The sequence below is a fragment of the Oncorhynchus tshawytscha genome, linkage group LG20 (assembly GCF_018296145.1).
Source record: "Oncorhynchus tshawytscha isolate Ot180627B linkage group LG20, Otsh_v2.0, whole genome shotgun sequence".
NCBI classification, from domain to species: domain Eukaryota; kingdom Metazoa; phylum Chordata; class Actinopteri; order Salmoniformes; family Salmonidae; genus Oncorhynchus; species Oncorhynchus tshawytscha.
Window position 1 is genome coordinate 29,802,293 of NC_056448.1, and position 25,805 is coordinate 29,828,097.

Below are 25,805 nucleotides of genomic sequence, written 5' to 3' on the forward strand. Positions count from 1 at the left end.
GCCTTGGTTTCTCAAATGATTGCCTTGCCTGGTTTACCAACTACTTCTCTGATCGAGTTCAGTGTGTCAAGTCGGAGGGCCTGTTGTCCGGGCCTCTGGCAGTCTCTATGGTGGTGCCACAGGGTTCAATTATTGGGCCGACTGTATACATCAATGATGTCGCTCTTGCTGCTGGTGAGTCTCTGATCCACCTCGACGCAGACGACACCATTCTGTATACTTCTGGCCCTTCTTTGGACACTGTGTTAACAAACCTCCAGACGAGCTTCAATGCCATACAACTCTCCTTCCGTGGCCTCCAACTGCTCTTAAATACAAGTAAAACAAAATGCATGCTCTTCAACGGATGGCTGCCTGCACCTGCCCGCCCGTCCAGCATCACTACTCTGAACGGCTCTGACTTAGAATATGTGGACAACTACAAATACCTAGGTGTCTGGTTAAACTGTAAACTCTCCTTCTAGACCCACATCAAACATCTCCAATCCACCTTTCTTGGTTGCTAGGTGCAACTTTAAGAAAAATATTATATTATAAGAAAAATATTATTATTTCACAAAAGTATGGCACTGGGCCTTTACTAGTCCTGTATTAGCGGACCGATATAGCCATCTGTAGCGTGGGGTAAAAAAAAAATCTAAACAGCAGGTTCGAGTCCCAGTCGGGGCTACCCAAATAATTCACTACATTGGACTATAGGACATAGTGACACACAACCTCTCCTATCTCTTCATTCTTCTCTCTCTCCCTCTGTCTGTCTCTCTGTCTGCCCCTCTCCATCTGTGTTTTAACTGTAGGAATCCTGGCTATGGATTGGCTGACTGTCCGGAGGCGGACAGAGACACGAGATGGGAAGGGACATCTGCTACCGCTGTGTATCCACTGAACACGAGATCAAAAGCTGCCACGCTAAAATAGACCCAGCACTGGATGTGTGCCTCAATAAGCTGTTGCACTATCGTATGAGAAGGAAAAAGAGAAGGGGGGGCATAGGAAGGGAGCGATATAAGAGGGAGAGAGTGTGTATCCACCAGTGTGTTGTTTGTTGTACCTATGTGTGAGTGTGTGTGTTGTCTGAGACTAATGGTAGAATCGTGTGCTGTTTTGTTGCGGCTCCTGACTCATTTGTGATCTCCCTCTCTCAGGTGAATGCCCATATGCCAAGAGTTTCATCTGTGGTAAGACTGGTTACATGTCCAGGTCCTGCCCAGACAACCCCAAAGGACTACACCGCAGGTGCAGTAGTCACACACACACACACACACTCATAGTACTAAACTATGCAAATACATCAAACAGACAATCCATAACATTGTCTCTTCTCCTTATCTGTAGAAGGATGTTGTCTTGTGTGTGGTTCAGTAGAACACATCCAGAAGGATTGTCCTGAGCACCAGGCTGCATGTTAGTAACCTATTCTACATACAATATATTTCTCTCTGAATATCCCTCTCTTGTCAGTTCTATACAATATATTTCTATCTGTGTGTCCTTGTCTGCTCTATTTAATCTATTTCTATCTGAAAGTTCTGTACAGTTTCTGTCCTTAATGCACTCCAAGATGTTACTTGACTGATGTGTGTTTGTCCAATACCCCTGTAGCTAAGCAAGTGACCTTGGGCTGGCTGTTCAATAACATGAGTACTGACCATGAGGAAGTGCACGTGCCTGTGAAGAAACTCCCTCCCAAACAGGCCACGGTAGTGATCTTCTGACATGCCAATCAACCCAACGGACTCACCAGATTGGACAAGACTGACTAGCACAGAGCAGACTGCACATCCCAGGACTAAATCCATGAAGGTCACTGTTCTTGCTCAGAGCATAAAAAAAACATCCACAGATCCATAGTCAGTGGAAATGGATAGCTTCTCTTGAAAGAGGTCTGTGTTCTCACACCGTGGACACTGTTTTTGGAATGTATATGATTCATATGGAGGGACTATATTAGACTGGAGACTGTGGTGTGCTGTACACCAGCTAACAGGGGTGTGTTCAGTTCAATTAAACATTTGCCATGTTCAGTAATGGCTTGTACTGAACGACACATTTCCCCAAAACGTTCTTGAGCAGCCCAAGTAGTGCCTTGGTCTGATGTCACAGGAGAAGGAGAGGTGTGTTGGATCTATGTGAATGACATGATAAGTTCAACTGACATTATCAATTTATTTTGTATATGATGAATTTCCTTTTAATAAAGGAGGAGTTAAACAGTCCCTCTATCCTCTCCTGTATCTAAAGATGTGTTTGTCTGCTAGCCCTCTTTGTTATAGGTTTCCTGTTTAGTGATGTATTCTATCTCTTCCATCCCCAGCTGTCAAAGAGAAAAATCCAAGGTAAAACATATAGCTTTTATTTGTTATTTACAGAATAGGTTTTGTCATTATGAGTATCATTATGTCACTGTACATTACTCGCATCAATATCTGAAATATTTATAGAAAAATTAATTAAATAAGACCTACACCACATACATGAGCTAAATTTGCTCTGAATTGTTACAGAAACGTCACAAAAACATTTTGGGTAACTGTAAATGTAACACCTGTATTAGCAGCCATGGACAGTTCTGTATTGTTAGAATCTGTGCTGCTGTGTCAGTTCACCATCATAGACTCATGCTTAGTGTGTGAGTCAGTAGAGGGTAGTGATGAGGTCTCTCTCCAGGAAGGTGGTACATGCGCTAGCCGTCTCCTCCATAGACTTGGACCAGCCTGCCAGGTTACCTGCTACATACGGCAAAACACCTGACGTCACCTGGTTGTAGTAACACACCTGGAACACAAAATAAGACACCCCTGGTGTTTACACATTTGATGAATAGTGAGGTCTATGGAGGGCTAATGAAGACGTGATGGAAGCTAACAAGTTATTATACAGTGCTTATTAACCCTATAAAAAAATGGCATTTAAATGACTTTCATTTATCTGCATGACTTTATACTTAGCCTCACAATGAATTGTTTCACCATTTTCTTTTCAGGAAACTAGGGCTACAAGTAGAACCCAATTTGGAATAAACAGTTGCATTCATGAATTTTATTGACAAATGTCTGTTTAAAAAAATAAGATCCGCCAAAGAAAAAAAAACGGACAAAAAAAGCATTTATAAGAATGTTGTAAGTACAGATGGTTTGCTCTGTGGGAAGTGAAGATCCTACTAGTGAGTGACAACTATGTGAGCTTATTGCAGTATTATAGACACTAGGTTGTGAGGGTAGGTAGCAACACATCTGCCACGCTGATCCTCAACACTGGAGCCCCTCAAGTGTGCGTGCTCAGTCCCCTCCTGTACTCCCTGTTCATCCACAACTGCATGGCCAGGCACGACTCCAACACCATCATTAAGTTTGCAGACGACACAACAGTGGTAGGCCTGATCACCGACAACGACGAGACAGCCTATAGAGAGGAGGTCAGAGACCTGGCCGGGTGGTGCTAGGATAACAACCTATCCCTCAATGTAACCAAGACTAAGGAGATGATTGTGGACTACAGGAAAAGGAAGACCGAGCATGCTCCCATTCTCATCGACGGGGCTGTAGTGGAGCAGGTTGAGAGCTTCAAGTTCCTCGGTGTCCACATCACCAACAAACTAGAATGGTCCAAACACACCAAGACAGTCGTGAAGAGGGCACGACAAAGCCTATTCCCCCTCAGGAAACTAAAAAGATTTGGCATGAGTCCTCAGTTCCTCAAAGGCTCTACAGCTGCAACATCGAGAGCATGCTGACTGGTTGCATCACTGCCTGGTACGGCAATTGCTCGGCCTCCGACCGCAAGGCACTACAGAGGGTAAAAATTGTCAAAGACCCCAGCCACCCTAGTCATAGACTGTTCTCTCTACTACCGCATGGCAAGCGGTACCGGAGTGCCAAGTCTAGGACAAAAAGGCTTCTTGACCGTTTTTACCCCCAAGCCATAAGACTCCTGAACAGGTAACCAAAAGGTTACCTGGTCTATTTGCATTGTGTGCCCCCCCAACCCCTCTTTTACGCTGCTGCTACTCTCTGTTTATCATATATGCATAGTCACTTTAACTATACATTCATGTACATACTACTTCAATTGGCCCGATCAACCAGTGCTCCTGCACATTGGCTAACCAGGCTATCTGCATTGTGTTCCGAAATCCACCAACCCCTCTTTTACGCTACTGCTACTCTCTGTTCATCATATATGCATAGACACTTTAACCATATCTAGATGTACATACTACCTCAATCAGCCCGACTAACCGGTGCCTGTATATAGCCTCACTACTGTTATTACTCACTGTCTTTTTACTGTTGTTTTTATTTCTTTACTTACCTATTGTTTACCTAATACCTTTTTTGCACTATTGGTTAGAGTCTGTAAGTAAGCATTTCACTGTAAGGTCTACACCTGTTGTATTCAGCACTCGTGACAAATAAACTTTGATTATATTTGATATGTCCTGGGATTTCCTATGATCTTCTACGTAGAGGAACCCCTTACCTTCTACTCTTGTGTGGCTTCTGAGAGTCAGAGAAAAACTTGTGTGTCTGTGAGAGTCTCAGGTTTTCATAGATAGCTTTTAATAGTTTGTAGCGCAAACCATTCGGACTCTACAGACGTTTTTGTCAAATGTCCTGGCCCTGGTCCCTTCAGAATCCGCCCTCTTCTCACAAACACCTCTCTAACTCAGCCTCCGTTAATCACACAGACTAATAGACAAATCCAACCAAGAAGTCTGTAGCTCAAACACACAATGTTTTAAAGGGGTTAGAAGTCCAAAATGTGCCGGTGTCAGGGGTGGGACTGTAGGAGTTAATGGCCTCTGCCGTGTGTCAGGGGTGGGACTGTAGGAGTTAATGGCCTCTACCGTGTGTCAGGGGTGGGACTGTAGGAGTTAATGGCCTCTGCCGTGTGTCAGGGGTGGGACTGTAGGAGTTAATGGACTGTGCCGTGTGTCAGGGGTGGGACTGTAGGAGTTAATGGACTGTGCCGTGTGTCAGGGGTGGGACTGTAGGAGTTAATGGCCTCTGCCGTGTGTCAGGGGTGGGACTGTAGGAGTTAATGGCCTCTGCCGTGTGTGCGTGCGTGTTAGTGATGTGCAGTTCGCCAACAAACTCTTTTTACTGACTCGAGAGTCCCGATCGTTTTTCTGAGTGACACGTTCATTATAGTAATTTGTTCAACCTGCTGGCCGCAATGAATTCTACAGCAGGATTGATAAGCGCTCCTCCAGCTCAGTGGCTCTGGAGACATGCTCTCACCAACAACTGTCTGTCACATATGCGCGTAGGAAAATAGGCCATGCTGCATGTAGCATAGAGAAGAAAAATACATGTTAAGAACTGTTCATTGATCTCATGGTGCAAATATGAATGCAATTCATTGATTATGTATTGTTATGATGGATACAACTTTGTCGAACCAAAACATGCACAGCCTCTGCTCAACAAACTCAAACTCGAGAATGAATCGTTTGGGAGGGGCTTCTGCAGTTCGCAAATGATATTGTGCTTATCACCCTCACAGCAGTCAAGCAGTTGCATGACACCAAGAATCATTCAGAATCTAGTCCTGTTGTGGCCACAACTAGACCTCGTTTCAAAGGAATCAAGGAATAATCGTATATGTATGACTAGCAATCACATGTAAATAGTTTAAATCACAATTTTGCAAGGCTGTCACAAATGACAGCGCCAATAAGCCTTTTTTGGTGAATGAGATGTGACTCTGAGAGGCTTGTAGAGTCGTGACTCGAGGTTTCAGTTCATCGTTCCCCGGTAGGGGGTCTTGCATGCACTGGGTATTACTTAATCAAATGAACGAAATTAGTTTAAAGATTTGTTCTTTTAACTGAACGACTCAAAAAGATCAAAGTCAGTAAAACTATTCCCATCACTAGATGGGAATAGACCTTGATGAAAAGGTAGTGTGTGTCAACTAGGTAAATGAGAAAGCCAAAACAAAATCATACAAAGCAAGACTACACGGATGTCCAAGGGAGTGTCGTAGGCAGTCAGTGTGTTGGTGCGTCTGCCTCACCTTGCAGCTGTTGAGTCCCAGGCTATGGATGAGGAAACCGGCACACTTGGCCTCGCTACGGAGGAAACCCTCCACAGGGGGAACTGTTGTCACAGTTACTGACCTCAGGGCCACCACATAGGGGTCACTGTAGAAGAAACACACGTATAATTACAGAAATCAGAATGATCACAACCATCACCCCTGTTGAAGACAGGAACACACACACACACAAACATTATTCTTAAGGAAACCTTACCCGTCTTTGCAGGGCTGCCTCTTTGATAGCAGGAACACAAAGTCACGGCTCTTGCCTCCATTGATGGGGGGGCATTTAATATGATATACTGTCTCTTCCTCATCCGCCCTCTCCACCTCCTCACAGCTCCTACAGAAAGAAGGGGGTGTGAGAGGTTAAAGGTTTAGTTAGTTTAATGAATATAAAGCTCTGTGTTGGTCATACTTACAGGTAGTGTTTGTCCCAAAGAGGTCGCAGCGTGAGGTCAGCCAGTAAGGTGAAGGCATGGAGGGCAGAGGTCATGACCTCCATCTGAACTTGGACACAAAGCAGCTCCACCTCCTCATGGACATACACAGCGACCTGGATACATAAACATACAACAGAGAAAGGTCAACGTAAAAGCAAAATGGTGTCCATCTCCAAAAGGACAGAGAATCTTGTTTACAAAATTGCCATATAATGCCTCCGTTCATGCATTTGTGTGTTTCTTACTCTGTCACTGATGCTGCTGGCTTCCCAGTCTTGTTTCCCAGCCAGTACAGTCAGAGCTGCTACGTTGTTATAGCCCAGATACACCTGCAGGGGGCGATAGGAGAGAGAGACAGTCAGCTGAGAAATAATGAGTGTATCTCAGCTTCAAACAACTTGTCATCTGGCATGGCAGCTGTGGTAGAAAAAGTTCTCAATTGTCATACTTGAGTAGAAGTAAAGATACCTTAATAGAAAATGAAAAGTGAAAGTCACCCAGTAAAATACTACTTGAGTAAAAGTCTAAAAGTATTTGGTTTTAAACATACGTAAGTATCAAAAGTAAAAGTATAAATTATTTAAAATTCCTTATATTAAGCAAACCAGAGTAATTTACAGATAGCCAGATGGCACACTCTAACATCCTTTACAAACAAAGCATTTGTGTTTAGTGAGTATGCCAAATCAGAGGCAGTAGGGATGACCGTGGATGTTCCCTTGATAAGTGTGTGAATTCAACCATTAATTCACTATCACTTTTAAAATACAATAATCCTGTCCTGCTCAGCATTCAAAATGTAACGAGTACTTTTGGGTGTTAGGAAAACTTTATGGAGTAAAAAGTACATTATTTTCTTTAGGAATGTAGTGAAGTAAAAGTAGTCAAAAATACTTAAGTAAAAATACTTTAAAGTACTACTTAAGTACTTTACACCACTGCATGGCAGCAATGTGGCAAGAACAATGGGTGCTGGTAGTGTCATGTTCATTACATGGTTGTAGTACCTGGTTGCTTTTGTCCCAGGGGACAGAGAGAGGAGCCTCCTCCTTACAGGATAGGATGTGCTTTCTAGCCATGCGTATTCTCTTCCTGACAATGGCAGACAGATATCTTCTCTCCCCGTCCTGGGTGGTGTATGTGACTTGGGGGAAGGCAGGTACGTCACCAGGTGTGTTAGCTAGCTGGTAGATGAGGAAGGCACTGTTGATGTGACGCGGTTTGTTCGCGGTCCACTCCTCACAGTTATAGGCCTCCACTCGGACACCTACCTCGATGCTATACACACAGGTGCACACACATTTTAAATACTGTGCTAATTACATTTCCATAGGATGCGATTATCAGAAAGGTAAGACAGATGACTAGAAGTGTTACCTGTTGTTAAATGTGTTGTTGACCACAGCCTTAAAGACCAGTCTGTCACCTACAGAGGAGGGCCCTCTGAAGCGGAACATGTCTACAGACCTCAGAGAGGGGAAGCAGCCACACAGACGACTGAAGAGACAGAGAGGGTTAGTTGGTGTGTGTGTGTGTGTGTGTGTGTGTGTGTGTGTGTGTGTGTGTGTGTGTGTGTGTGTGTGTGTGTGTGTGTGTGTGTGTGTGTGTGTCTACCTGGCTGCCACTGTGGCTGCGTTCTCCATCCAGGCCATGATCTGTCCTCCGAAGGTGTTGCCATGGTGATTAGCATGTGGAGGCAGTACCAGCTCGATGCTCTCTACACGCGTGAACTCTGTGGACACAGCAGACAGCGGGTCTCTCCTGCTACACACACCTGGAGAGGAATAGTTACCTGATGGGGAGGAACAGGTACAGACATGGGGATTAAAAAGAGATACAATGACACGTCTAGAACAGCTAATCACCAACTCAGCAATAGCCCTCAGACAGACATGTACGTTGCTTCATCATGTGGCTCTGACAGAGAGCATTACACATAGATAACCCACTGGGCACACTGTGTCATTTCAACGTGGATAATTGGGTAATTTATTTATCTGTTATTTTACCAGGTAAGTTGACTGAGAACACATTCTCATTTGCAGCAACGACCTGGGGAATAGTTACAGGGGAGAGGAAGGGGATGAATGAGCCAATTGTAAACTGGGGATTATTAGGTGACCGTGATGTTTTGAGGGCCAGATTGGGAATTTAGCCAGGACACCGGGGTTAACACCCCTACTCTTACGATAAGTGCCATGGGATCTTTAATGACCTCAGAGAGTCAGGACACCCATTTAACATCCCATCCAAAAGACAGCACCCTACACATGGCAGTGTCCCCAATCACTGCCCTGGGACATGTTTTAGACCAGAGGAAAGAGTGCCTCCTACTGGCCCTCCAACACCACTTCCAGAAACATCTGGTCTCCCATCCAGGAACTGAGCAGGACCAACCCTGCCTAGCTTCAGAAGCAAGCCAGCAGTGGTATGCAGGGTGGTATGCTGTTGGTAATATTTGGTTGAGACGTTGATCAATTACCCACTCAAAAAGACAGCCAAAGGTTTATTGAATTTCCAATGTGTTATCACTACATTTTCAACCATTTAAAAGAACAGCAAAGTTCAATTGGGAATAAAATGTCAGATATTTGGTTTATTTATTCAACAGATTAATGTGATATCACTGTACTCCATCTAATAGCAGAACCAAATGACCTGGATTCCAGTTGAGATTACATTAAAAGTACATCATGGTGCAAGTGATCAATGCTGTTTGAGATATTGCGCAGATTATTACAGAAATTGAGAAGATCTCCACAGACCCGCTATCTTCAACTTGCATGACTTATACGATTACATAAGAAGATATGTATAGTCATAGTAACCTCAATGTGGCCATGGATTTGTTACTCATTTTAAGGTTGAATGTTACATAACTTTAGGCTATTTGCTGTATTACAAAAGTAGTATTGAATTGTGTTTGGTTGACAACGCAACCAAATATCAACATTAAAAAGACATATCTACTGCTTGGATAGTTCCATCTGAGCCACTGTTATGTTTGGTTGAGTTGGAGACATGAATCTAATATAACATGTGTTAACTTATCAACAAGTTAACACACTATTTATTGTATTTTAAAAAGTGATAGTGAATTATGTTTGGTTGTCAACACATATAACGTCTGCTTGGCTAGCCAGACTAAGTCAGTGGTACAGATGGAACTATCCAAGCAGAAGATGCATCTCCTTCAAATGTTGATATATGGTTGTGTTGACAACCAAACACAATTCAATATCACTACATTTTAAATCAAGCTTGAAACCCCAGGTCTATTGTATGGTCTATTTTTTGTTGATTACTGGGATCAATCAAACATTTCCCGTTGATGTCTTGTAAATGCTAAAAAGGCTTACATAGCATCATTGATGATTGATAAAGTATGGTCACATTTCATTTGCTCTGTTAAACCAACCCTTTGGAATGACTTTGATGGTAACAGTGAATCTATTTTGTTTTTAAGTGGAGATCTTTCAACAATCATTCTCACGATAGCACATTGGTAACAGATCTAACAGCTGGGCTTAGTTAATACCTTGGATGTGAGACCAACATGTAGCTGTAGATAGATACATTTTCCAGTAGGAGGTGCTGCCCAGCCTATAGTTTTTTTCTGGATAGTGGATATAACTTACAAAATCTTACATTGTTTAAAAAGTACAAATTCAACATAATAAGGTTTTTGTATTTTGAAATGTGGTTTCCATGATGACATAATACTGTGGTTGAAATGTGGTTTCCATGACATAATACTGTGGTTGAAATGTGGTTCCCATGATGACATAATACTGTGGTTGAAATGTGGTTTCCATGATTACATAATACTGTGGTTGAAATGTGGTTTCCATGATTACATAATACTGTGGTTGAAATGTGGTTTCCATGATTACATAATACTGTGGTTGAAATGTCACTCTAACAACAGTTTACATTGATACATTTTTTTAGAAAGACTTTTTTCCCCCACATGGTTTCCATGTCACAACACATTGAAAAATTACGTTGAAACAACATTGATTCAACCAGTTTGTGCCCAGTGGATCTGAAAAAAAAAAATGTGTTGGCTCTTCTCTTTGTGTTGGTGTGTATGTGAGTGTGGATGTCTTTCTCTGTCCTCTTGCTGACTCTTAGCCCTTTCCATCAGAGCACTGTACCAAACAAACTCTATCTCTCCTCTTTCTCAGCTACAAAGGTATTTATTTGTTTATATTTACCGATTGAAAATGAGTTCAAGGGGCAATTATAGTTCCTCTCAGAACAAGATAACCTAAGTCAAGATAATGATACAGATTAGGACACAATATCCCAGGCTGACGCACACACACACACACAGATGTGAGAGAGGAGCGAGAGAGAGAATGAGAGAGAGAGAAATAGAGAGAGGTCTAGACAGAGAGAGCGAGAAATAGAGAGAGACTGACCGTTGGCTAGTGTGTGGTAGTCTTGTAGCAAGGTACTGAAGGTCTGTTCATTGTAAAGGCGAAGTCTTCGTCTCTCTGAGGCCAGAGAATGCTGCAGCTGCTCCTCTGCAGAACACAGATCCTCCACCGGCCGCAACAACACTTTCTGTGGTCCCGCTGGCTTTCCAACAAAGGTGGAGTAGGCCACACATACCAACCTCTCCACATGTTCCCTCACATCCTGCACTGACACACGGATTCCAACCTACACACACACAATTGTTATATTATACATTCAAATATATATAAAACTTGTACATGCGTGCATATGTGTGTGTGTGTGTGTGCGCAGGTGCGTGCGTGTGTAGTCTTACCTCCATGCTAGTGGTGAACGCTCTGTTGACTTTGGACTTGATGGTGATCACCTGACCAACCCTGCAAACAACATTAGAAATATTAAAAATGTTACATGCATTTGATTGATTGATTGACTGATTGGTTGATACGTACCTTCCAGTCTCCTCAAACTGGATGTCGTCCATGGATAGTGTGACACATGCCATCCCAGCATGACGCTCAGCTAAGGGACACACACACAGTTATCTCACATTGTTAATCTTTATATTTACAGTATTTATGTTTCATCTCTCCAACTGTGGCCCGAACTACAATTACAGTGACATGCCAATCCTTAACATCCTCATGGGGGATAACACAAATCTCTTATTATGTGTTATTGTGCGCACACACACACACACACACACACACACAAACACACAGGGGAATGTTAGTAGGTGAGGGGTCAGTGCACTGCTGTTACCCTGTCTGTCCAGCAATGGCCACTGAAGGTCAGCTCTGTCACACACACCCTACTTGCGTAACTGAGGTGGTGTGTGTGGGGGTGTGTGTGAGGTGGCAGACACTACCCCTGACATCTAATCAGTTTCTATTCCTGAACTCTGAACTGTTCCTAGTCTCTATATTGTTAACATTTGCTCAGCATTTACACCAGAGGAAACTCTCCACCTGATATTTAAATATACATATGGGAATAGCAGTGTAAAGTTTCCATGAACTTTACATGGTCTACTTGTCTGTCTTCTTTGCATGGAAACAGACATAAAGACACACACAGCCACATGCGCGCGCACCAGCACACACACACACACTATATACTGACCAGCGAGGCAGGCGATTGTGTCCATCCATTTGAGTAGCTGCCCAGCACTCAGGTCTCCTTGGTGATCTGCATGGCATGGCTGTATAGACTGGCACATCTGGACATCCATAGGTGCAGGGGTTTGCACACGACATGAGCCCAGGAGAGGAGCAGCCTGAGCAGACCGATGCCTCTGGATCTCTTGGTCCTTATGGGGCTCCACAGGGCATGAACCCCGGTGTACACCCAGGCTCGGAGCATATTGAGTGGGCACAGGGACAGGCCCCTTCAGATCCCGGAGGTAGTGGTTGTCCAGAGTGAAGCCATTCTGGAGGCTTTGGGTCATCATGACCCTGTTGCTTCTCTGAGTAAGTGCAGAGAAAATCAGTATACCAGCCTATCTGAGTCCCTGAGTGAGAGCAAGTGAGCGAGATGGCAGTGTAACACCACTCTGTCACTCCCTCCTTCCCTCTCTCCGTCTGTAAATCTTATCTGTGGTAAATCTTATCTGCGGCTCTAAGCCCGATGACGTAAACACACACCGTTACACACTGTGGCAATGAGTTTCAATCATAGTTCTCACTCAATTTGATGACACACTCTGACTTTGGGGGGTCTGGCAAGGGAGATGGAAAACTGGACTGGAAACGGTCACCAAACAGAGCCAAACTCAGTCACATGATATGACACACAATCCTCTACATTCTTGAAACTTGGCTGGTACACAGACGTGCGTGCGTACACACATACCTAGCACATACTACAGATGGACTCTGACAGCCCGGTGTGCTGATAGTACTCGTGACCCCGGAATAGACCAATAATATCTATCTGCAGACTGCAGTAACTACAAGGGATGATTATAGCCTACCTTATCATTTAGTTTTAGGAGAAACAGAGAAAACTAAATGATACAGCTGTTGTTTTATTTTTTTACATATAACTTTGGATGCTAGATAGCAAGCAGACCTCCTTGAAGATAGACCAAAGTATCAGCTATCACACCATGTAAAGGAACAACCTCCATGTTTCTCTCAGAAAATGCAACTAACTGGATTTATGTCAACTCCGTCAGACACTCCGTCAGAATTTTACAATTCCTGTCCAACAAGTGTTTAAATGCCTTGATTATTTCGTTCTAAAATTTGATTATTTAAATATGCAATACAATAAGGGGTCCTTATGGTATGGCTGACCCTGCTCATTTCTGATTAATTTAGGGTTATAGGCAAGTCTGATGGTGTTCTCCCAACACATCTTTTAGGAATCAACATTTTGAGATAAATATGATTTAAAGTCAAATGATAATTTTTCTGTTGGCATCCATTATTGACAGGTTTTAGAATTTTAAACCCTTTTTGGGAGAGTTTGAAACTGGTCTCCTTGGCTCCGGACAAGGGTATTTCCAAGCATAGAGCCGACATGGAAATGAATAGTATCACCAGTATTTTGAGAATATCTCCCAAAAATATTCCCCTCATAGATTCCCCTAAATTAAAATGTTAAGCTCAAATAATGCAACAAAATACATATTTTTTTCAACTATAAACATTTTTCCCTGTCGGAAAAAGATTGTCCCAGCTTTCAAGAATCGCTGATCTAATTTCCTATTGGATGCTTTCTTCATTCATAAAGACTTTTTATTAAACTTTGATACATTTATTAGCATAGACCATGTGATATGGAGTGTCATTCTAACTTGTAGGGGACATGGGGCCATCAGTTGGACATTGATTAGATTCGTTTTTTGATTCGTTTTTTTCAGCCACATCCGTTGCTGACAGGTGTATACAATCTAGCACACAGCCATGCAATCTCCATAGCTAAACAGTGTAGAATGGCCTTAAGAGCTCAGTGACTTTCAACGTGGCGCTGTCATAGGATGCCACCTTTCCAACAAGTCAGTTTGTCATATTTCTGCCCTGCTAGAGCTGCCTCAGTCAACTGTCAGTGCTGTTCATTTGAAGAGGAAACGTCTAGGAGCAGCAACGCGTAGTGGTAGGCCACATAAGCTCACAGAACGGGACCGCTAACTGCTGAAGTGCGTCTGTCCTAGTTTGCAACACTCACTACCGAGTTCCAAACTGCCTCTGGGAGCAACATCAGCACAATAACTGTTCGTAGGGAGTGACCGAGCAGCCGCATACAAGCCTAAGATCACCATGTGCAATGCCAAGCGTCGGCTGGAGGGGTGTAAAACTCACTGCCATTGGACTCTGGAGCAGTGGAAATGTGTTCTCTGGAGTGATGAATCACGCTTCACCATCTGGAAGTCTGATGGACAAATCTGGGTTTGGCGGATGCCAGGAGAACGCGACCTGCCTCAATGCATAGTGCCAACTGTAAAGTCTGATGGAGGAGGAATAATGGTCTGGGGTTGGTTTCCATGGTTTGGGCAGACCCGTTAGTTCCAGTGAAAGAAATCTTAACGCTACAGCATACAATGACATTCTAGACGATTCTGTGCTTCCAACTTTGTGGCAATAGTTTGGGGGAAAGCCCTTTCCTACTTCAGTATGACAATGCCCCCATGCACAAAGCCAGGTCCATACAGAAATGGTTTGTCGAGATTGGTATGGAAGAAATTGACTGGCCTGCACAGAGCCCTGACCTCAATCCCATCGAACACCTTTGGGATGAATTGGAACGCCGACTGCGAGCCAGGGCTAATCGCTCAACATCAGTGCCCGACCACACTAATGCTTAGCAATGTTCCAACATCTTGTGGAAAGCCTTGCCAGAAGAGTGGAGGCTGATATAGTCATGTAGTGTATCTTCAATCTACTGTTTGATCAGGAACTGGGTCAAGTGGGCAGGTTACCGCACTGGGCACACACTGGTTGAATCAACATTATTTCCAAGTAATTTACACAGAAATTACGTTGAAACAACGTGGACTAGATGTTGAATAGAGTATGTGCCAAGCGAGACAAAAGGTGCTCTTTGCTATCATCCAGGCCCCCGATCAAGATAGCAATAAAACAGTATAGCAGAAGGGGCAGTGTGTAAACTTCAAATCTGATTGGCTGTTGTCTCATTCCCCCTCCGCAAACGAGATCCCGGAGCCTTGGTAAGAAACGTATTTTGTTTTGAGAGTGCTCTTTTAATTTGTTAAACTTTCTCAGAAACATTGAAAACCTTGAACAGAATGGGCCTATTGCAACCATCGATGACTACCAGGTTATCGCCAGCTGATCTCTCCTTAATAAACAATCACATACAATCATACAATCACCCGCACAGCTGATCTCATTTGCATACTTTGTTGGCCATCATATTACCATTCCCTAAAGCTGATGTCTGTGTTAAATTTTAAGTTCTGCATTCAACCAAAATCTCTGTTATAAAAAAAAACTTGTTTGCCCCTCAACACAGCAGATCACCTGATGTCGCTTCGGTGACAAACTTGAAAGCAGACCGCTTTTTGGAGAGAGAAAACGATATTGCCTTCTCACTTCCAGGATTGTTGAACGTTGGTCAAACATTTTAAGGTTTACAATCTAGCTAGTTAGCTACATCAATGTAGAACCGCAATATTGCGACAAGAATACACAAAGCATGCATGCTAGCTAGCTACACTGAACAAAAATATAAATTCAATATGTAAAGTGTTGGTCCCAGGTTTCATGAGCTGAATTAAAACAAACCAGAACGTTGCCATATGAACAAAAATATTATATCTCAAAAATGTTGTACACAAATTTGTTAGTGAATATTTCTCCCTTTCCAAGATAATGTATCCACCTGACAGGTGTGGCATATCAAGGAGCTGATTAAACAGCATGATCATTACACAGATGCACCTTGTGCTGCAGACAAAAAAGGCCACTCTAAAAAGTGCAGTTCTGTCACCCAACACATCTCAAGGAGTGTGCAATTGGCATGCTGACTGCAGAAATGTCCACCAGAGCTGTTGCCAGAGAATTGAATGTTCCTTTCTGAACCATAAGCCGCCTCCAATGTTGTTTTAGAGAATTTAGCAGTGCGTCCAACCGGCCTCACTACCTCATACCACGTGTAACTACGCCAGCCCAGGACCTCCCCATCTGGCTTCTTCACCTGCGGGATCATCTGGGTCCAGCCACCCGGACATCTGATGAAACTGTGGGTTTGCACAACTGAAGAATTTCTGCAAAAACTGTCAGAAACCGTCTCAGGGAAGCTCACCTGTGTGCTCGTTCTCCTCACCAAGGTCTTGGCCTGATTAGTTCAGCGTCATAGGAAAATGCTCACCTTCGATGGCCACTGGCACGCTGGAGAAGTGTGCTCTTCTTGGATGAATCCCGGTTTCAACTGTACCGGGCAGATGGCAGACAGAAACCGTTTCAGGGAAGGTCATCTGTGTGCTCGTCGTCCTTACCAGGGTCTTGGCCTGACTGTAGTTCGGCGTGTATGGCGTCGTGTGGGCGAGCGGTTTGCTGATGTCAATGTTGTGATTAGAGTGCCCCATGGTGCCTGTGGGGTTATGGTATGGGCAGGCATAAACTGGCATAGGCTACGGACAATGAACACAATTGCATTTTATCGATGGCAATTTGAATGCATAGAGATGCTTCCGCATGATAATGCACGGCCCCATGTCGCAAGGTACGCAATTCTGTACGCAATTCCTGGAAGCTGAAATGAAAATGTCCCAGTTCTTCCATGGCCTGCATACTCATCAGAAATGTCACCCATTCCGCATATTTGGGATGCTCTGGATCGACGTGTAAGACAGCGTGTTCCAGTTCCTGCCAATACCCAGCAAGTTCACACAGCCATTGAAGAGGAGTGGGGTAACATTCCACAATCAACCGCCTGATGAACTCTATGCGAAGTGTGTTGTGCAGCATGAGGCAATTGGTGGTCACACCAAATAGTGTGCCCACCATATCTGTGACCAACAGATGCATTTCCGTATTCCCAGTCATGTGAAATCCATAGATTAGGGCCTAGTTCACTTTTAGAAATTGACTGATTTCATTTTATGAACTGTAACTCACTAAAATCTAAGACATTTTTGCATGTTTTTGTTCAGTGTCATTTCAGTTAACTACCAGCCGTACAGTAAACTACCAGCCGTACAGTTAACTACCAGCCGTACAGTAAACTACCAGCCGTACAGTTAACTACCAGCCGTACAGTTAACTACCAGCCGTACAGTTAACTACCAGCCGTACAGTTAACTACCAGCCGTACAGTTAACTACCAGCCGTACAGTAAACTACCCGCCGTACAGTAAACTACCAGCCGTTCAGTAAACTACCAGCCGTACAGTAAACTACCAGCCGTTCAGTAAACTACCAGCCGTACAGTAAACTACCAGCCGTACAGTTAACTACCAGCCGTAGTGGCTTTATGATGCTCTCTCATATATTCTTCTGTATCCCATCTCTCTCATATCTTCTTCTGTATCCCATCTCTCTCATATCTTCTTCTGTAGCCCATCTCTCTCATATCTTCTTCTGTATCCCATCTCTCTCATATCTTCTTCTGTAGCCCATCTCTCTCAAATATTCTTCTGTATCCCATCTCTCTCATATCTTCTTCTGTAGCCCATCTCTCTCATATCTTCTTCTGTATCCCATCTCTCTCATATCTTCTTCTGTAGCCCATCTCTCTCATATCTTCTTCTGTAGCCCATCTCTCTCATATCTTCTTCTGTAGCCCATCTCTCGCATATCTCCCTCATCTCCTCCTGTAGCCCATCTCTCTCATATCTTCTTCTGTAGCCCATCTCTCTCATATCTTCTTCTGTATCCCATCTCTCTCATATCTTCTTCTGTAGCCCATCTCTCTCATATCTTCTTCTGTAGCCCATCTCTCTCATATCTTCTTCTGTAGCCCATCTCTCTCTTATCTTCTTCTGTCCCATCCTCATCTTCTCTCATCCCATCTTCTTCTTCTTCTCCCATCTCTCTCATATCTTCTTCTGTAGCCCATCTCTCTCATATCTTCTTCTGTAGCCCATCTCTCTCATATCTTCTTCTGTAGCCCATCTCTCTCATATCTTCTTCTGTAGCCCATCTCTCTCATATCTTCTTCTGTAGCCCATCTCTCTCATATCTTCTTCTGTATCCCATCTCTCTCATATCTTCTTCTGTAGCCCATCTCTCTCATATATTCTTCTGTAGCCCATCTCTCTCATATATTCTTCTGTATCCCATCTCTCTCATATCTTCTTCTGTATCCCATCTCTCTCATATCTTCTTCTGTAGCCCATCTCTCTCATATCTTCTTCTGTAGCCCATCTCTCTCATATCTTCTTCTGTATCCCATCTCTCTCATATCTTCTTCTGTAGCCCATCTCTCTCATATCTTCTTCTGTAGCCCATCTCTCTCATATCTTCTTCTGTAGCCCATCTCTCTCATATCTTCTTCTGTAGCCCATCTCTCTCATATCTTCTTCTGTAGCCCATCTCTCTCATATCTTCTTCTGTAGCCCATCTCTCATATCTCTTCCTAGCCCATCTCATATCTCCTGTAGCCCATCTCTCTCATATCTTCTTCTGTAGCCCATCTCTCTCTGTAGCCCATATCTATCTTCTCTAGCCCATCTCTCTCATATCTTCTTCTGTATCCCATCTCTCTCATATCTTCTTCTGTAGCCCATCTCTCGTATATCTCCCTCATCTCCTCCTGTAGCCCATCTCTCTCATATCTTCTTCTGTAGCCCATCTCTCTCATATCTTCTTCTGTAGCCCATCTCTCGCATATCTCCCTCATCTCCTCCTGTAGCCCATCTCTCTCATATCTTCTTCTGTAGCCCATCTCTCTCATATCTTCTTCTGTAGCCCATCTCTCTCATATATTCTTCTGTAGCCCATCTCTCTCATATCTTCTTCTGTATCTCCCATATCTTCTTCTATCCCATCTCTCTCTTCCTGTAGCCCATCTCTCTCATATCTCTCCTGTAGCCCATCTCTCTCATATCTTCTTCTGTACCCCATCTCTCTCATATCTTCTTCTGTACCCCATCTCTCTCATATCTTCTTCTGTAGCCCATCTCTCTCATATCTTCTTCTGTAGCCCATCTCTCTCATATCTTCTTCTGTATCCCATCTCTCTCATATCTTCTTCTGTATCCCATCTCTCTCATATCTTCTTCTGTACCCCATCTCTCTCATATCTTCTTCTGTATCCCATCTCTCTCATATCTTCTTCTGTACCCCATCTCTCTCATATCTTCTTCTGTAGCCCATCTCTCTCATATATCTTCTTCTGTAGCCCATCTCTCTCATATCTTCTTCTGTAGCCCATCTCTCTCATATCTTCTTCTGTACCCCATCTCTCTCATATCTTCTCCTGTAGCCCATCTCTCTCATATCTCCTCCTGTACCCCATCTCTCTCATATCTTCTTCTGTACCCCATCTCTCTCATATCTTCTTCTGTAGCCCATCTCTCATATCTTCTTCTGTAGCCCATCTCTCTCATATCTTCTTCTGTAGCCCATCTCTCTCATATCTTCTTCTGTAGCCCATCTCTCTCATATATTCTTCTGTAGCCCATCTCTCTCATATATTCTTCTGTATCCCATCTCTCTCATATCTTCTTCTGTATCCCATCTCTCTCATATCTTCTTCTGTAGCCCATCTCTCTCATATCTTCTTCTGTAGCCCATCTCTCTCATATCTTCTTCTGTAGCCCATCTCTCTCATATCTTCTTCTGTAGCCCATCTCTCGCATATCTCCCTCATCTCCTCCTGTAGCCCATCTCTCTCATATCTTCTTCTGTAGCCCATCTCTCTCATATCTTCTTCTGTAGCCCATCTCTCTCATATCTTCTTCTGTATCCCATCTCTCTCATATCTTCTTCTGTAGCCCATCTCTCGTATATCTCCTCATCTCCTCCTGTAGCCCATCTCTCTCATATCTTCTTCTGTAGCCCATCTCTCTCATATCTTCTTCTGTAGCCCATCTCTCGCATATCTCCCTCATCTCCTCCTGTAGCCCATCTCTCTCATATCTTCTTCTTCTTCTGTAGCCCATCTCTCTCATATATTCTTCTGTAGCCCATCTCTCTCATATCTTCTTCTGTAGCCCATCTCTCATATCTTCTTCTGTACCCCATCTCTCTCATCTCCTCCTGTAGCCCATCTCTCTCATATCTCCTCCTGTACCCCATCTCTCTCATATCTTCTTCTGTACCCCATCTCTCTCATATCTTCTTCTGTAGCCCATCTCTCTCATATCTTCTTCTGTAGCCCATCTCTCTCATATCTTCTTCTGTAGCCCATCTCTCTCATATCTTCTTCTGTATCCCATCTCTCTCATATCTTCTTCTGTATCCCATCTCTCTCATATCTTCTTCTGTAGCCCATCTCTCTCATATCTTCTTCTGTACCCCATCTCTCTCATATCTTCTTCTGTATCCCATCTCTCTCATATCTTCTTCTGTACCCCATCTCTCTCATATCTTCTTCTGTACACCATCTCTCTCATCTCCTCCTGTAGCCCATCTCTCTTATATCTCCTCCTGTACCCCATCTCTCTCATATCTCCTCCTGTACCCCATCTCTCTCATGTCTCCCTCATCTCCTCCTGTACACCATCTCTCTCATATCTCCCTCATCTCCTCCTGTACCCCATCTCTCTCATGTCTTCCCCATCTCCTCCTGTACCCCATCTCTCTCATCCTCATCTCATCCTGTACCCCATCTCTCTCATCCTCATCTCATCCTGAACCCCAATTCTCTCATCCTCATCTCCTCCTGAACCCCAATTCTCTCATCCTCATCTCCTCCTGTACCCCATCTCTCTCATCGTCTCCCTAATGTCCCCCTGTATCCCAACTCTCTCATCCTGTACCCCAACTCTCATCGCTCCCTCATCTCCTCCTGTACCCTCTCTCATCTCCTCCTGTACCCCAACTCTCTCATATTCTCCTGTGCCCCACTTCTCTCATCCTCATCTCCTCCTCTACCCAAACTCTCTCATCATCATCTCCTCCTTTACCCCATCTCTCTCATTCTCATCTCTTCCTGTACCCCATCTCTCTCATCTTAATCTCCTCCTGTACCCCATCTCTCTCATCCTCATCTTCTCCTGTACATCATCCCTCTCATCCTCATCTCCTCCTGTACCCCATATTTCTCATCTGCATCTCCTCCTGTACCCCATCTCTCTCATCCTCATCTCATCCTGTACCCCATCTCTCTCATCCTCATCTCCTCCTGTACATCATCCCTCTCATCCTCATCTCCTCCTGTACCCCAATTCTCTCATCCTCATCTCCTCCTGTACCCCAATTCTCTCATCCTCATCTCCTCCTGCACCCCAATTCTCTCATCCTCATCTCCTCCTGTACACTCTCTCTCATCTCCTCCAACTCTCTCATCCTCATCTCCTCCTTTACCCCATCTCTCTCATCCTCATCTCCTCCTGTACCCCATCTCTCTCATCCTCATCTCCTCCTGTACCCCATCTCTCTCATCCTCATCTCCTCCTGTACCCCATCTCTCTCATCCTCATCTCCTCCTGTACCCCATCTCTCTCATCCTCATCTCCTCCTGTACCCCATCTCATCCTCATCTCCTCCTGTACCCCATCTCTCTCATGCTCATCTCCTCCTGTACCCCATCTCTCTCATGCTCATCTCCTCCTGTACCCCATCTCTCTCATTCTCATCTCTTCCTGTACCCCCAATTCTCTCATCCCCTGTACCGCAATTCTCTCATCCTCATCTCCTCCTGTACCCCATCTCTCTCATCCTCATCTCATCCTGTACCCCATCTCTCTCATCCTCATCTCTTCCTGTACCCCATCTCTCTCATCCTCATCTCCTCCTGTACCCCATCTCTCTCATCCTCATCTCCTCCTGTACCCCATCTCTCTCATCTTCATCTCTTCCTGTACATCATCCCTCTCATCCTCATCTCCTCCTGTACCCCAATTCTCTCATCCTCATCTCCTCCTGTACACTCTCATCTCCTCCAACTCTCTCATCCTCATCTCCTCCTTTACCCCATCTCTCTCATCCTCATCTCCTCCTGTACCCCATCTCTCTCATCCTCATCTCCTCCTGTACCCCATCTCTCTCATATCTCCTCCTGTACCCCATCTCTCTCATGTCTCCCTCATCTCCTCCTGTACACCATCTCTCTCATATCTCCCTCATCTCCTCCTGTACCCCATCTCTCTCATGTCTCCCTCATCTCCTCCTGTACCCCATCTCTCTCATGTCTCCCTCATCTCCTCCTGTACACCATCTCTCTCATATCTCCCACATCTCCTCATGTACCCCATCTCTCTCATCCTCATCTCCTCCTGTATCCCATCTCTCTCATCCTCATCTCCTCCTGTACCCCATCTCTCTCATGCTCATCTCCTCCTGTACCCCATCTCTCTCATGCTCATCTCCTCCTGTACCCCATCTCTCTCATTCTCATCTCTTCCTGTACCCCAATTCTCTCATCCCCTGTACCGCAATTCTCTCATCCTCATCTCCTCCTGTACCCCATCTCTCTCATCCTCATCTCATCCTGTACCCCATCTCTCTCATCCTCATCTCCTCCTGTACCCCATCTCTCTCATCCTCATCTCCTCCTGTACCCCATCTCTCTCATCCTCATCTCCTCCTGTACCCCATCTCTCTCATCTTCATCTCTTCCTGTACATCATCCCTCTCATCCTCATCTCCTCCTGTACCCCAATTCTCTCATCCTCATCTCCTCCTGTACACTCTCATCTCCTCCAACTCTCTCATCCTCATCTCCTCCTTTACCCCATCTCTCTCATCCTCATCTCCTCCTGTACCCCATCTCTCTCATCCTCATCTCCTCCTGTACCCCATCTCTCTCATCCTCATATCCTCCTGTACCCCAACTCTCTCATCTCTTCCTGTTCCCCAACTCTCTCATATCTCCCTCACCACCTCTTGTATCCCATCTCTCTCATATCTCCTCCTGTACCCCATCTCTCTCATCCTCATCTCTTCCTGTACCCTCTCTCTCTCATCTCCTCCTGTACCCCAAATCTCTCATCCTCATCTCCTCCTGTACCCAATCTAACTCATCCTCATCTCCTCCTGTGCTTCAAATCTCTCATATCTCCCTCACCACCTCCTGTATGCCATCTCTCTCATCCTCTCCCTAATCTCCTCCTGTACCCCATCTCTCTCATCCTCATCTCCTCCTATACCCCATCTTTTTCATATTGCTCTCATCTCCTTCTGTACCCCATCTCTCTCATCCTCTCCCTCATCTCTTTCATATCTCCCCCATCTCCTCTCTAGAGATGAGTAGCTGTTTTCTGAATTAGGAAAGGTTAGAGTCCTTTCTTTAAGACCGCCTAGATGGGCCACCCCTAAACTGGCTTCCTCTCTAGGTTTGTTCCCTCTAGGGAGTTTTTCCTGACCACTGTGCTAGGCTGGGTAACTGACTGTAAAGCACTTTCTGACAACTAATGTAAAAAAGGGTTTTATGAAACACATTTAATTGATACAAGGGTTCTGAGGATGGCTACCTGAGGAAGACTGCACTGGGGACCGGCAGAAGCAGATCTAACAGAGAACAGGACCAGCAAGGAATCTGTTCAGACCAGCACCAGGAGAGGACCTCCCCTCTCTTCCTCTATGATGATGATGGATCAGTGTGTTGTACACAGTAGTGGTGCTCCTCTACTCCTGTCCTCTACTTCAGAGACTCAACCCTTGGTATGTAGCAAGACAACACTGGCTGATTTACAAGAGAAAGTTATTTTTCTCATCCAGTCATTCTCTTCCCCCTATCTTCCATCTCTCTGTGAAGATTCTGCTTTGATGAATCTCTCTCTCTAAGGGTATGAGGGTGTGTTTAGAGGAGGTATGGGACAGTGTTAATCCTAACTACTACTTCTGTAGACTACAGAATGGACCCTGGGATATCATCACACAACAGGTTGGTACCGCTCTCCTCCTTTTCCCCCCTCTACACATATCTTACCCCCCCCATCTAACTTTCACTCACTTAACACTTCTATGGTTAATTTTTCTCCCGACTCTCTCATTTACTAGGCCAGTCGTTCTTTGTGCTCCAACTCTGCAGGACAGAAGTGTTTATGAAGCATGCAGGCCATGGAAGTGTGTATTAATATGCATGTGTGAATTGGAGATGTGTTTTTTTTTTGTATATCCAATTCCCTGAGACACCCTCGGAGAGTGGGTTCACAGCAAGGGCCTGCCATTATCAAAGGCGACCCTGGAGCAATTAGGGTTAAGTGCCTGGCTCAAGGGCATAGACAGATTTTTCACCTTGTTGGCTCGGGGATTCAAACTAGTGACCTTTTGGTTTCTAGCCCAACGCTCTAACGGTTAAGCGACCTGCCGCTGAGTATTACACCTGTATATTTTATTGTGTGTGACCTTTTCCCTCTACCTCGCTCTGGACCTCTCACAAACAATCATCACATCTAGGGTGGACAACATGTGACACGAAAGTGAATTTCCACTGGAACCACATTTGGCTACAGCTTGAGAGAGGCGTGTTGATGAGGCCTGTCCAGTGGGCAGAAGAGGAGAGTGAGGAGGGTTATGGCTAGAAGGAATACAGCTTTTATCAAAATAACATCAAGTTTAATTGTTTTGCATTTGAACTCTAACCCTTTTCTTAACCTTAACCCAATTATCCTAACCTGCTGCATAAATTCTACTAATCTACTACAAAAAGTCAAATCTGACAAAAACTGTAACCCATCTGGTCAAAACCAGTGACAAAGAGACCGACGCCCAGCAGATCTAAAGAGAACCTGTGTGTGATGCACTGCGGACACCTACTGGTGAGAAAGAAACATTACAATGTTTCAGCCATGTCAGAACTGCTAGTATGATTCAGCCGGGTGATGGACTAAAGGAGCGGGATCCCCGAAGACAAGTAGATCTGGACAGAGTCCACTATGTGCATGAGAGCTGATATCTGTGAAAAGGAAACAGACACCTTTCCTTCTGTCAGAGACAGAGCAGACCTGGTCATAGGAGACTAGACAACCATGGAGCAATCAAAGAGGTATTTATTCATTTCTATGGGAGCAGCTCTATCCTCCAAATAAAGTACATTGTATCCCTGTCTGGGGGACTGAAGATTAAATCAGCCATTACAGATGTGTTTCCCATGTCCTCTAACCTTTAACTATAAATACTCCTCTCATTATCATCTAACATAGCCAACAATCATTTTGTAACTGACATTTCTTGGGAATAAAGTTTGTCTAACATATTGTCTCCATTGACTGAGAGCCTGGACCTGTTTCTCATAGAATAACATTGTCGATTTGCTTTGATTTAGAAATTGTTGCATGTTGAATGTATACATTTTGTAACACCAATGGCGGCTGTGTATAATGGCAACTCTCCCATCTCAGTCCAGAAATAACACAACATGTATGATTGTATCTAGTGAAGCTACAAGCCAATGAACACAGTAGATACAGTAGGGCTGTTATAGCTAATGCAACGATGGTGATATTGTATGTTTAAGAAGGAGCAGAAGTCAGTCATCAGGTAAATATAGACCAAGTCAGCCACTCTTGTGGTAATGACTATGGTGCCCTTAGTCACAGTAAGGCAGTAATATACATTAGAATACCATTTTTAAACATTCTAATAAATTTCACAACAGACTTCACAATACATTAAGTGTGTGCCCTCCAGCCACTACAACACACAATCCAGGTGTACATGTGTATGTTGTGTGTGATTGTACGTGTGTGTTTGTACCTGTGTGTGTGACACTTCACAGTCCTCGCTGTTCCATAAGATTTATTTTTTATCAGTTGATTTTTTAAATCTGATTTTATTGCTTGTG

At 44.2% G+C, this 25,805-nt stretch overlaps 2 protein-coding genes across 3 annotated transcripts; one reads left to right on the plus strand and one right to left on the minus strand.

Moving 5' to 3' along the window:
• Positions 1-816: 816 nt before the first annotated feature.
• On the plus strand, positions 817-2,244 carry LOC112220243 (zinc finger CCHC domain-containing protein 9). 2 transcript variants are annotated; one of them, XM_024381975.1, is made up of 4 exons: positions 817-1,019; positions 1,146-1,236; positions 1,336-1,404; positions 1,603-2,244. In XM_024381975.1, the coding sequence occupies exons 1-4, from the start codon at positions 849-851 to the stop codon at positions 1,713-1,715; spliced, it is 444 nt and encodes a 147-aa protein (XP_024237743.1). In that variant the 5' UTR covers positions 817-848; the 3' UTR covers positions 1,716-2,244. The 2 variants fall into 2 exon arrangements, with proteins under 2 accessions (XP_024237743.1, XP_024237744.1); XM_024381976.1 differs by lacking the exon at positions 1,336-1,404.
• A 93-nt stretch (positions 2,245-2,337) lies between these two features.
• On the minus strand, positions 2,338-13,580 carry LOC112220242 (acetyl-coenzyme A thioesterase). The gene is made up of 12 exons (XM_024381974.2): positions 12,069-13,580; positions 11,399-11,468; positions 11,263-11,323; positions 10,910-11,153; positions 8,100-8,277; positions 7,863-7,982; positions 7,493-7,763; positions 6,731-6,814; positions 6,465-6,598; positions 6,257-6,385; positions 6,019-6,145; positions 2,338-2,775 (listed from the first exon to the last, which is right to left on the minus strand). The coding sequence occupies exons 1-12, from the start codon at positions 12,394-12,396 to the stop codon at positions 2,635-2,637; spliced, it is 1,887 nt and encodes a 628-aa protein (XP_024237742.1). The 5' UTR covers positions 12,397-13,580; the 3' UTR covers positions 2,338-2,634.
• Positions 13,581-25,805: the final 12,225 nt, after the last annotated feature.